General features: G+C 41.3%; 1 protein-coding gene across 2 annotated transcripts in view; it reads left to right on the forward strand.

Annotated features, from left to right (window-relative positions):
- The window catches only part of LOC129708765 (E3 ubiquitin-protein ligase TRIM69-like), a 32,820-nt gene extending 20,893 nt beyond the window's left edge, over positions 1–11,927 (forward strand). For both annotated transcript variants that reach the window (XM_055654721.1, XM_055654722.1), the window contains 5 exons: positions 1,040–1,066; positions 1,774–1,800; positions 5,991–6,014; positions 6,644–6,670; positions 9,545–11,927. In XM_055654721.1, the coding sequence (XP_055510696.1) occupies positions 1,040–1,066; positions 1,774–1,800; positions 5,991–6,014; positions 6,644–6,670; positions 9,545–10,065 (626 nt within the window). In that variant the 3' untranslated portion in view covers positions 10,066–11,927. The remainder of the gene's footprint in view (positions 1–1,039; positions 1,067–1,773; positions 1,801–5,990; positions 6,015–6,643; positions 6,671–9,544) is intronic.
- The last annotated feature ends 1,944 nt before the right edge of the window (positions 11,928–13,871 follow it).

Raw genomic sequence — 13,871 nt, forward strand, 5'->3', positions numbered from 1 at the left:
TCCATGTTTCCCTCCATACCCCATTCTCCTGCTCCCCGCTCCCCCCACAACCCCTAACACATTTACTGATCAATAACCTCTCATTCTCTGCTTGAAAAATTCTCATTGATGTGGCCTCTACAGCCGTCTGTGGCAATGAATTATATAGACTTACCACCCTCTAGCTAAATAAATTCCACCTCGTATCATTCCGAAGGGAACATCCTTTCATTCTAAAACTGTGACCTCTGGTCCTTCACTCTCCCAGTGGTGGAATTCTGCACATCCAATCTATCCAAATCTTTCACTATGCGATAAGTTTCATTGAGGTTCCCCTCATCCTTCTAAACTCAAGTGAGGAAAGGCTGAACACAGTCAAATGCCCATCATATGTTACCTCACTATTTCCTGGGTTCATTCTCATAAAACTCTTCTGGACCCGATGGAGAATAAAGGGAGTGTAAATCATGGAATCTGAAACAACAAATAATCTGATGGTGGATTTCAGCAGATTGAGAAGTATATGTGGGCAGGAATGGGATTGACTAAATTTTGGTTCAAAATCTTTCATTAGTTTTGAAGTCTCTTCATACGTTCCAATCATGATTGACCCACACCGACTTTTATGTCCTCTTTATGTCTTCACGTTTCACTTGGCAACACCATTCATAGACAGTGCACCAGCATATACACGGGGATAGTGGGCATAAGGGGATATGGTACACATTAACTGGGACACCTGTCTCATTATCTGCACCTCGCCTCTTGGCGCCCACTATTTGGTCATAGTCGTATTAAGTGAAAATAGGCCCTTGTGTCAAACCTGCCCACACCGGCCAAAATGCCCCATCTACAGTAGTCCCACCTGTCAGGGTTTGGCCCGTACCCATATAAACCTATGCAGGTACCAGTCTAAATATTTCTTAAACATTGTGATAGTATCTTCCTCAACTACCTCCAACTTTCGCAAACATTGGCGGTTATATCCGCCAATGTTTTCTTCGTAAATGTTGCATCAATATGTCGGAAGCAATCCTGACAAATGTGTTTGTATTTCCAGAGGAAATGCTGAGGAAGAAAAACATTGGTAAGATGGTAAAATCAGTCTGTGTTATATTTAGTCATCTATAAAATATATCTAGGATTGGCCCAGTCGCGATATTTCTGGCTGCTGCCTTTTTAACAAAATTACATATATAGTTTGGAATACCGTCAGTATCCATCAGAAATATGGTTTCGAGCAAAAAATTGTTGAATAGTCTTTGCAGAATATAACATTTATATAAAACATATCAATGATTTGTAGTGAAACTCAGATGTAGCAAGAGCCCTAGCTTTAAGGTAGGTTGTATTATAAAAGGGGTTCTGAAATGACTGCAGATATCTTTACAAAAGACATTGGGCACTGTTTGCACGAAACTGAACAATATCCTTGAATATGTACTGGATTTGAAACGTGGATATATCGCATGAATCGAGAATTGAAATACATTATGGCGAGCGAAAAGTGTTTCAAGGTTGAGCAAGCATTTCGAAAATAAAACGTATAGCTCAAATCGTGCATACGTTTGTGCAGCAAATTAGTTTCTGAAATATGTACAGAAATTGGTTAAAAATAATGGCCGGCAAAGCAATATCTTCTCGAAACAGTCGTTAACACATCAACAGGTTAACTTTAGCTAATTCAACTTAATAACTGTTTTATTGCCCATTTCAATTGAAAAACACGTCGTTGTAATTTCCTTCCGCAACTGATTTCCCCCCTTCATTTTGAAATATTTCGTGTGTCCCCAGAACTAGAAGACCTCAAAGGTCAATGCAGTAAGTTGTCATTTTAGATAAATTACACCAGTCATCATCTGCAGGATGATTGCAATTATCAGCGACATCGTCGTCGATGTCAACCGTATTACCTGTAACGTGTACCAATTCATCATTCAGCTAATTATTGAGGTAAACCTCTCGGGGGGGGGGGGGGGGGGGGGGGGGGGTGGGGGGGGGGGGGGGGGGGGGGGGGGGGGGAATGGGGGGAATGGGGGGGGGGGGGGGGGGGGGGGGGGGGGGGGGATGTTTTCCAATGTTTTCAGTTTAGCAGTGAAAGTTGATTGTGTATGGTGGAGGACTACGGCATAATTAATAGTTTTCATTTCGGTTGTGTTCTCGGAACTACGGACCTGCATCTGCAAAAACGTCCTTTACTCCATAATAGAGCTCTTCACAACATTGTCTGGAAAATAGTTGCAGACGCTATAAACTTCCAGATGGTATCTGGGCAAGACAATGACCATCCTCGCCAGGAGAAACGATTACAACCACTTTGACATTGAATTGCATTTGCATTATCAAATCCATGGCCATGAAAATGCAGCTTCTAAAAAAGAAAGCCATCTGTTCTACACCAGCTTCAGAAATATTATGTCTGTAAATGAATGAACTAGAGCGTGGATTAAGTATTGCCTGGACGACTTAATCAACAGCCGATGTTCAAAATGAGATGAACGTAATATCAGATGGATTGCTGCAAAAACACAATGCTAACTACGGCTCACACTTACAGTGTTATTTTACAGAAGACGGGCAGGCCGCATTTCCTGTTGATAAACAAAGTGACTGCGGTAAACGAGGAATGTTTCAGTAACTGGTTGTAAATATTTGTTTTAACTTGCTGTCAGTCAATGCAACTCACACACCCCTTGCTTCATCTCTCAACTAAGGCAAATTCCGAAAGAACGTCCTTTAGCCTTGAACACTTCATCGTCAGGGACTATCACGGGGGAAGATATTATGCAACGCCATGAAGCCTGCTTCCCTATCAAATGTACTTCGTTGGCTTAAAGAACGTAACCGCAGAAGACATCACAATTCGAAGGATTTGAACGAGACCTTTCTTTCCTGTATATACCCCTTGTGTCCATGAGAGATTCTGAATATTCTCAAACCGCCAACTCTACAACAATTTCTGCGGACACATGATAGTGGGGACATCTATTTACAGTTCACAGGGGACACACAGATGGATATAAAATAAGGAATAAAAAGAGACAGAATGACAACGTCCATTCGTTTGCAACAATGATATTCTGCGATTAACCTGGGCATGATGGTGAAATTGAATACTTTGATCCTATTTGTGAGACCGATCAGTGCAGTATTCGCATCACTATATTATTTTCCCAATATTATTCCGCCCATGCCGCTGAATTATTATATTGATATAACATTATTATTTACTTTCAACTTAACTGTTTGACAATGGCATTTTTTACGTTCATTAACTGCACGGGGTAAGTAAATAATTGAAGGGGGAATCCGTTTTGACTAATTTTCTAGAAATTTTTGAGGATGTGATGTAAAATGGATGAAGAAAGGAGAGTGAATGTAGAGTATCTGGGCTTCCAGAACACTTGATAAAGTCCCACACAAGAGATTAGTTGGCAAAATTTGAGCATAAGATATTGGGGGTAGGGTATTGACATGGATAGATAATTATTTGGCAGAGAGAAACCAAAGTGTAGGGATAGGCGGGTTCCTGACTGAATTGCAGGCAGTGGCGAGTGGAGTGCCGGAAGATTCGTTGCTGTGGCCGCAGCTATTTACAATATATATTAATGATTTATATGATGGAATTAAAAATAACACTATAGGAGGAAAGAGGTCCTTCTGCAGTTGTACAGGGCCCCGGTGAGACCACATCTGGAGTATTGTGTGTGTATTTTGGTTTCCTAATTTGAAGAAATACATCCTTGCTATTGAGGCAGTGCAGCGTAGGGTCACGAGGTTAATCCCCGCGATGGCGGGACTGTCATACGAGGATAGTTTGGAAAGACTGGGATTGTATTCACTGGAATGTAGAAGGATGAGAGAGGATCTTATAGAAACGTATAAAGTTAGAAAAGGACTGGGCAAGCTAGATGCAGGAAAAATGTTCCCAATATTGAGGGGGTCCAGAACCGGGGGGGGGGGGGGGGGGGGGGCACAGTCTAAGAATAAAGGAGAGCCCACTTAGATGAGAAAAAAAAAGTTTTCATCCAGAGAGTTGTGAATTTGTGGAATTCTCTATCACAGAAGGCGGTAGAGATCAATTTACAAGAGAGTGATATAGAGCTCGAAGGACTAGCGGAATCAAGGCAAATGCGGAGAAGCCAGGCACGGGTCACTGATTGTTGATGATCAGCTATAATCACAATGAATGGTGGTGCTGGCTCGCAGGCACAAATGATGTCCTCCTGCGCCTATTTTTTACGTTTCTATGCTTCAATCACATTTTACGATCGCATCGATAGTCATCAAGATGTGCGTCTAATTCAATAAACATTTATAATTAAATATATTTCTGCTGAATAGCTACTTCTGCACGCAAAGTCCGATGTACAGTCATTGCCTTGTGTAGGCGCATATTGTCGGATATTTGTAACATGGATCCTTGATATCATACATAGAATTTCTTCCGTTTCAAAAAACTCTCCCATTTTGTTAATAACATGCGTAGCTTGCTGTCGGTTGGATAACCTCACCTCTGAAGGCAATCGGATATATTTTCTCAGATCGTCATATAGTACATGTGTGAAACTTATTTCTAAGGAGTTTAGCACATTAAAGAGTTCTACGTAATATATTGGCCATTGTTTGGTTAAAAAAATGTAAATAGTCAATCTCACGGAAAACTGACAGAGCTACGAACAAATCACTGCTTTACACGGAAGGGTGATCAAGACTGTATAGGCGGGATAACGGTGCTGCAGACTGAGCAGTATTTAATACAGAGATCAGGAAGGTCGACACGAATAAAGGAATTATGTCTATACAAAACACAGTTATCACGCGGCAACGTAAGATATTTAGTCTACTTCGCTAAGAAAGGTGACGAAAGCGACTGTTTTTTTTAATCATGAACGAAAAAGATTATTTGTTATTTGCAGAGAAATTGAGTGGCGATTTTAGTGGCTAGTGGCGAGTGTCGAGTGGCGAGTGTAGGCGACTTTATTGGTTATGTACAAATAACCTACGGTGCTTGGGCCTCAGGTGGCACATGCGCATGCTGATTATATGTTAGTTGCACAACATTGAGTTTGGTCTGGGTGATGCTTCTGGTTATTATGAATATGCCGTTAATGCATTTCGCTTCAAGGCAAGTGATGAGAATGTTTTAACCATGATACGCTCAGTTGGTAGGAAACAAACTGCTGTCAGGACTGCCAACGTGAATTCCTCTGAGTTTATAGTTATAACATTTCAGCATAGTGACGAATAGGTTCTCAAGGCAGCTATATCCGAGTTCATGATTTGTTTGTTGGAAAGCAGAACCCTCCGCTCTAATCTCGCATTCAGAAGCCGTACGGTACATCCCGTGATGTGAGAAATCCTAAATTGTATGGCACAGTCACATGAAGCAGGGTTAACCTTTGTGTCTGAAAGATACTGCGACAAGATATCGAGGCCTAACCAGGACACGAAACCCTCCCTCCAGAGCAATCTATATGGCAACCAACTCCTGGACCCCAACCTTCGGACCTAACTACCGCAATCCGGTCACCGCATGGAGTGCAGTGTTTGAGTTGCATAATGTCGGTGAATCTGGGGTTTAATCCATTCAGCGTATTTACAATAGATTCAACGTTTTCCAAGGTGATCTGCATATGTTATCTATCGGATAAACATTAACCGACCGGCACGATAGAGTAGCGGTAGAGCTACTGCCTTGCAGCGCCAGAGACCCAAATTCGATCCTGACTAAGGATGTCGTCTTTTCGCAGTTTGTATGTTCTCCCCGTAACCTTTGTGGGTTTTCTCTGAGATCTTCGGTTTCCTCCCACACTTAAAAGCTAGGTTAAATGGCTTGGTTTTCAGTGTAAAATTGTCGCTAGCGTGTGTAGGGTTTGCAGGCATCGTTGGTCGATGTGGACTCGGTGGGCCGAAGGGCCTGTTTCTGCGCTGTATCTCCAAACTAAAACGAAAAAAGTTAAAAGATAAATTGTTTGATTTTACAATTCGGTTCCATTTCATTCCATTAGCTGATCACAGTTTGCAGGCATCAGGTAAGTAGCAATACAATCAAACGGCAACATTTCGATTCGTTTAACTTACAAAATATGTCAAATGTATTGCTTCCTCCCATAATCTTGACGACGACGCAACTTCCCTTTAATATCACACACGGTACTTGTGGCAGATAATTAAGGCAGAATGAATGCACTGCATTTTTATCACAATGGGCACAGTAAAAGCATCTAACTAGCGACCTGACTGCATGCCGCGAACATTGCTGTTTTCATCATTTGTGATGATCCAGTCACTGAGAGCTCTGCATATGCCTTACCAAGCAATGCAGTGCAAGTTCCTTCGCCTTGCCGGCAGGCTAAATGGTCGACCATTTCCTTTTTTAACTTGGGCATTCTCCAAAAGTGCTACTTTTATTTGAATGAACAAGAGTGAGTGACACCATGTACATCCAAGAGATCAATGGCATTATGAAACATACAGTGAGCCGACCCCCCTTTCGTGGTTTGGCTTTTGGACTAAAGTACACCAAAATTATTACTTTCAATTCCTCGTTTCAGTCATTAATCTTTCTTGTTTTTATATGGAATTTGTTATTTCTATCTTAGCCGTAAAGTGCCAGACACACATTATTTGTTTTAAAATAATTAAATATGGTTTTATTTAGATTGGGACACCATCAAGAACAATAAAGGTAAGAATGAGATATATTCGCTCTGTATTCCCTCCCCAACACAAATGTGGACGTGCCGACACACCGCAGAAGCAGGTGCTTATTTATATACCTTCATGTCATTAAATTGAATATCAACTGCTTCACAGTCCAAACGTACACAAGGTTACATTTGAACACAACATTGAAGCAAAAGTCACTGCAGGCTGGGTGATGACCCAGAATGCGATTTGAAGTCACGTGTTCCTCGAAATCCACAGGATAGCACAGTTATCATCAAGTTACAGTTCGAATGCATGATGAACAATGGACATTCAACCATCTTCCATATTTGTAAATGGAAATGGTATGACACCCGTAAAGTTAGATAACCATGAAGCAAACACAAATGGTGTTGGCCGATTAGGAAATGGTGACCGATTAGGAATGGTGGCCGATTAGGAAAAGAGGAGATGCAACGAGCCCTGGGTGTCATGGTACACCAGTCATTGAAAGTAGGGATGCAGGTGCAGCAGGCAGTGAAGAAAGCAAATGGTATGTTAGCATTCATAGCAAAAGGATTTGAGTATAAGAGCAGGGATGTTCTACTGTAGTTGTATAGGGTCTTGGTGAGACCGCACCTGGAGTATTGTGTACAGTTTTAGTCTCCCAATCTGAGGAAAGACATTCTTGCCATAGATGGAGTACAGCGAAGGTTCACCAGACTGATTCCTGGGATGGCAGGACTTTCAAATGAAGAAAGACTGGGTAGACTTGGCTTGTACACGCTAGAATTCAGAAGATTGAGGGGGGATCTGATAGAAACTTTCAAAATTCTTAAGGTCTTGGACAGGCTAGATGCAGGAAGATTATTCCCGATGTTGGGGAAGTCCAGCACTAGGGGTCACAGATTAAGGATAAGAAGGAAGTATTTTAGGACCGAGATGAGAAAATCATTTTTTACACATAGAGTGGTGAATCTGTGGAATTCTCTGCCACAGAAGGTAGTTGAGGCCAGTTCATTGGCTATATTTAAGAGGGCGTTAGATGTGGCCCTTGTGGCTAAAGGGATCAGGGGGTATGGAGAGAAGGCAGGGATGGGATACTGAGTTGGATGATCAGCCATGATCATATCGAATGGCGGTGCAGACTCGAAGGGCCGAATGGCCTACTCCTGCACCTATTTTGTATGTTTCTATATTCCTAAAACTGGATCCCAATATGATCTCGTTTTGGGAAGAAAAATGACAGCCAAATAACACAAAGGTAAACTGTGAGCACCGCCAAACCCAACCGAAAGCCGCAATCATCTTCGTTCGCCCCAATGGACCGCGCTCAATTTGACCAAATGTCTCTATTCTAAATGACGCGTTATTATCCGGTGCACATGAACAGGACAAACATAATCACGGCTAAAGCTGCCGAGGTGTTGAAAAGTTTGGTATATATTTCTGCATTTATGCTGGACGGTCAATTGTTTTTCAGAAATGGAAACAACTGCAACGTTATGGAATTTGGGTCATTTATGTTAATGTCATTACAGACATTATTTGAGTCTAGCGAATAATTAAAGGAATGCACTGCAACTTGTTCGTTCTAATAGCACATTTAAAAACGAAATATCAATTAAGCATATTATAACAACTACAATAAAGATAAACATTTTCTTCCTGCACGACAAACCATAATTTCCCTTTTATATTATTGAAGACTTGATAAATGTGTTTTCTGGAATTAGGCAGGCCGATTCCGAAGCGCCATGTTGTGAATGCTTTTTCAATATGATTATAAACCTGAGTTGTTTGTGCATCAACTACATAGATCATGTAGAGATACATCATGATCTATGATTATTACGCCCCCCGCTTCACGGATTATTTACTTGCCCAAATGTTTCCTACTTTGAACTGGTTTCGTACTTAAATGTGAAATGTCACTTTTATCATGACCTGGCCTTGCGACGAATCAGTGGAAATCAGAAATTATTTATGGAGAACACCCAAACCCGAGTTAGCATATGAAAACCGGCCACGTATTGAAAAGTAGCAGTAAAACTTGATAACAATAGAATCTACTTCCACATGTTGGCACTCGTGTACGGACGCCAATCTATTTCCCCAGATAATCTGGCTATGTTCTGGCTGTTCCGATAATAAGACTTCCAGAAATATACCTCTGGGTTTTCTATGTCTACCTGAATCGCAGTTCACGACAGACATAAATATCAGAGCCACTGGCCACATTTATGTTTCTCGCCCTGCTATTCTCACACATTCCCTTCCACGTATGCGAGTCCAAGGCCTCTGAGAGGAATTTTATCAGTGGGTACAACGTTTCTTTCGGGACCCCTTCCCGTCTCAATTAGTCATCCTGTTTTTATCCACTACTGTTTTATGCCATGAGCTTTGGCTTTTATGGACAAAAAGGGTATGGAAGATGAGAGGGATGGAATGGAGCGCTCTGTTGATGTTCTACTTTTCAGGCCTTATTTTAGTATCTCGCAAAATTTCCGTGGCGCAACGCATAAATGGCCAGAAATATACTAAAAGGAACCTACGGTCCAAGCTAATTTTTCATCGAAGTCCCTTTAAGGATTATATTTTTGTCTTGTCTTCCTCATATATCGTAAATATATCACTGTTTCTCAATAACTCAAATGGGTGTTTCGTATAGAGAACATTAAAGCAAATCGACCACGTAAACTGAATGAAAATGTCCTTGAAGTATGCATCTTACATTCAATGAAGGCATAAATGTTGACAGGATGAGATAAGCTTACATATACCGGGAGGGAATGTACCTGGGTGCAATTGACACTTTCTATTTCATATAACAAACAGATTGTTATGTTAACGAAACAATAGTAAACGTATTTAACGATGATTTTAATTACTCTCTCCGAACTTGCATTCCTAGTGCCGGTGAAAATGAACCCAGAATCATCCGATCCACAGTTCATATTTTCGAAAAACTGGACAACTGGTACGTCGGAATGGAAAACGACGTCGCCCTCAGACAAGAAGATGAAAAATTCTGATAATTGGTCAATCTGGGCCAGTGATGGCATTCTGTCCGGGAAAAAATATTGGGAGGTATCAGTGAGCCTCGGTTCAGTGTGGAGCGTGGGAGTGTCAGAACGTCAAGTGCCCATGAACAGATGGACGCGGCTTTCGCCAAGCGAAGGCTGCTGGATGTTGATGTTGTGGAACATTGACGATTCGGCCGCGCAGATGAGGACATTCGGAACATCAACATTGATGATTCCGTTAAGTAATATCGGAATCTACCTAGATTTCGAAGGTGGGCGATTGTCCTTCTACAATTCCAATGATGGTGCCCACTTGCACACATTTTCTTGTAAATTCACTGATAAGGTATTTCCTGTCTTTAAGCTCTGGGTGAGCACTGAAGCTAGCAGCTATATTTCTATCGTGTAAACGCATTTTTCCAAAAAATATTCGATATGTTTAGTCGAACAGCATTTGCATATCCCACGAGGTATTAACATGACAATCTTCTACAGACTACTAACATCTATGCACTCAAGTATTCCAGCAATGTTCCTGTGTTATTTTGCTTAACGAATGGCAAGGAATTCCTTGTGTTTGTCTGTGCAGCAAAGCTACATTAACTGCAAAAATTTAGCTGACAAAATAAAATTGCTTCTTTGAATTTCTACTCCGTTTATTATTGTTCCTTGTTTGATGTGTCTCAATTTACTGATGTCGTACGGAAGTCCCCCATTGAACTGAATTCACTACACACATGAAGCTGACACATACGTTCTGTAGACTTCCGTTTAGCGCCGTTTAGTGCATCATGCGTGGTTTATACACAGTGTTAAATGAATATACTAATCTCAGTTTCATTATTCCTAGTTTCCCATGGTTATTGCAGATTATTCGTGGTGTTTTTAATGTCTCGAATACGGTTTGTCCTTTATTGTATAGGAGCAAATACAATATATACCGTGATGCTTAAAACGACCTCAGCATGAATTTCTACTTGGCAATTATTCAGCAGATATACTTATGCAGTTCACCAAACAAGTTATTGATACACAAAATGCATATATTGTAAACAAGATTCGTCAAACTGTCATCGCCTACTTGGAGACATGCTTGCTACAGAAGAATTAACCAAGGCCTTGCAATATCCAAATCTCTCGATACAAATTTGGAATGAGTATGTCGATTTGTTTTTCTTTATGATATATTTTACTCTTTTCATCCAATTTGTTCAAGTCTTCCAAATTTGGAGCGCCTTGTTTCACTTGCAATGCCACGTCTGTTTCCATTTGCTCCCTCTTCTTTTCTGCCCGTCTTCCATGCTTCAAATGTCGACATCACTATCATCGTCCGTTACGGGCGACAATCAGTGGCAGCCATAACCAATCCATTATGGTGGTAGCAGAATTAGCTCGGAAAACTTGCAGTTTCCAGGCTCGCGACGGGGGCGTTTGTAAGTTTGGGCCGTTCACTTGCTACTTGTCAACGATTCCATATTTTTTTTGTTTGATGTATAAATAAATCACAGCAGCCCCCACAGCAATAGAAAATGTTTAGCCCATTTAATTATAATTCCTCAAGTTTTCGTCATGAAGCAGCATGCCTATATATTTATGTGTGGATCTAGGGTATCCCCATTTTTATCTTCGTTGTTAGCAAGCCCAAACTTCAATTTTGTCTTGCTCGTGACTATATGTTTTTGAAGTCCATTTGTAGTCTAGGAATTGTCAACGTCTTTTGTTTAAATCATGGAAAGATATTGAGCCGGTATATCTTCAATATTTTCAATGAATACAATCATTTGTTTTTCTTATGTATTTCATTCAATGAATTTTATCAAAGTCTACTTTGCTCTTTGAGTTCTCCTTCATCAAAATATAGTCTTTGGCGATAGTGTAGTTAGGGACGTTGGTACTTTTCTCTTTGACGAGGTTCGAGTTAGTCGAAGGCTGTGTTGCATGCCTAGTTCGCGGGTTCAGGGCATCTCGTCTGATCTCCAGATGAACTTGAGTAAGAAGGGAAAGATCCGGCCGTCGTGGTTCACGTGGGTACCAATGACGTAGGTAGAACGAGGAAAGGGGTTCTGCTAATGAAATTTGAACAACTGCGCACATACTTGAAAAGCAGAACCAAGTGGGTAATAATATGTGGATTGCTACCTCAGCTACATGCAAATTAGCATAGGTTTGAGAGGGTTCGAGAGATGAAAGCGTGGCTCAAAGAATGGGGTAGAAGGAATGGATTTGAATATGTGCGACATTGGCACCAGTATTGGGAAAGGAGTGGACTGTTCCGACGGGACGGACTCCACTTAAACCCTGTTGGTACCAGACTCTTGGCAATCCGTATAACCAGGGACGCAGATAGAACTTTAAATTAAATAGTGCCGGTGGAGGAGGAACACACATTTGAAAGTGTAAGGGTAGAGTTAATGGGAAAGAGAGTGCAGGAAACTTTCAGAAGTCTCCAGAAGTAATAGGACGGAAAGTTTCAGAAGGGATAAGAGAGTAAGTTCGGTTCTAATCGGGACCGGTGTGAGAGGAGAGCAGGTGTGTTGCGTATTAAAGGCGTTGTATTTGAATGCAAATAGTATAATAAACAAAGTTCATGAGCTTTTATCACAGTTGGAAATTCATAGGTATAATGACATGGAAATAACAGAGACGTAGCTGCACGAGGATCGGCGCTGGGAGCACAAAGACAGAAGAGTGAGCAGAAGGGTGGGATAGCTGCTGGTATCGAATGAAATTCGGTCCTTTGTAAAGGGTGATACAGGATCAGAAGATGTATATTCCCTGCGGGTAGAGCTGAGAAATTGAAAATATCAATAGACCCCACTGAGGGTGATTTACAGGCCCCCAATCAGGATACAGGTACAAGTTTCACCATGAGATAGAAATAGCACGTAAGTAAGGCAATGTCACGGTGGTCAATGCTGGTTTCAATATGCAGGTATACTGGGAAAATCAGGTTCGTACTGGACCTCAAGGAAATTAATTTGTGGGGTGCCTCCGAGATGGTTTCTTGGAGCAGCCTTTAGTGAAACCTACCAGGGAAAAGGCAATTCTGGATTCAGTGTTGTTTATTGAACTAGATTTGATAAGTGAATTCAATGAACCACTGGGGGGTAGCGACCACAACATGATAAGATTTAACCTGCAATTTCAGAGGGAGAAGATAATGTCGGATGTGTTGGTATTACACCCGAGCAAAGGTGATTAAAGACGCACGAGGGACTCGCTGGCCAAACTTGATCGGAAAGGGAACCCAGCAGGATTGGCGGTGGAACAGCAATGATAGGGATTTCTGGGAAAAATTCAGAGGATGCAGGAGACTTTCGTTCCAAAGAGGAAGAATGAGGCGATCGTGGCTGACAAAGGAAGTCAAGGACATTACAAAACTAAAAACGGATGCCATATAATATTGCAACGATTAGTGGGAAGTCAGAGGATAGGGAAGCTTTTTTTTTAAAAACAACAGAAATTAACTAAAAGTGGACTACGCGGAGAAAAGATGAAAAACGAGGGTAAGCTAGCCAATAACATAAAATAGGATAGCAAGAGTTCCGTCAGTCATATTAAATAAGAACGGGGCGAATGATTTACTCCAACTTTTTGTGTCGATCTTCGTGTTCTTGCCTTCATTCTGGTCACCCTTTTGTTTTCAACGTAGGTACAAAAAACTGTGAGATTTTCATAAAGCCGACGAGCCCCTTGAGTTTGTTTTTCATTTTTTTATATCCCCTGTCATATCTAATGCTCTGCAACCTTGAATGACGTCCCTTTAACTTATTTTTGACGAAAATTTGGTCATTCACATTTCGCTTACTTAACAATCCTTATCTCTCGGTTGGTGGTTCGATCAACTTGCCGGTTCGATCGATCTGTAAACGATTCCTAAAAGTCACAATTGGGCTAACTCAATAACAAATGCTCACAGTGTTCTCTCCCGACCACCTGCCTAATTGTGTTGCAGTTTGAATTATTCCAAGTTATTACCTTCCCGCATAGTTCCAACTGCACCCTCTTCAAACGCATCTGTCAATTTATGTAGTTTGTGTTCACTCGTGTGCGGACGTGGCGCTGATGGACGTGAAGCCGAAGCAAAGAAGTGGAATCCAAATAACCGAATGGAAACGAAGCCGAAACGCCAAGTAACCGAATGGAAACAAAGCCGAAACGCCAACTAACCGAAAAGGTTGGACGCCTAAATGGAAACTAACCGAAAGGGCCAGA

This window comes from Leucoraja erinacea, chromosome 24 (genome assembly GCF_028641065.1).
Source record: "Leucoraja erinacea ecotype New England chromosome 24, Leri_hhj_1, whole genome shotgun sequence".
NCBI classification, from domain to species: domain Eukaryota; kingdom Metazoa; phylum Chordata; class Chondrichthyes; order Rajiformes; family Rajidae; genus Leucoraja; species Leucoraja erinaceus.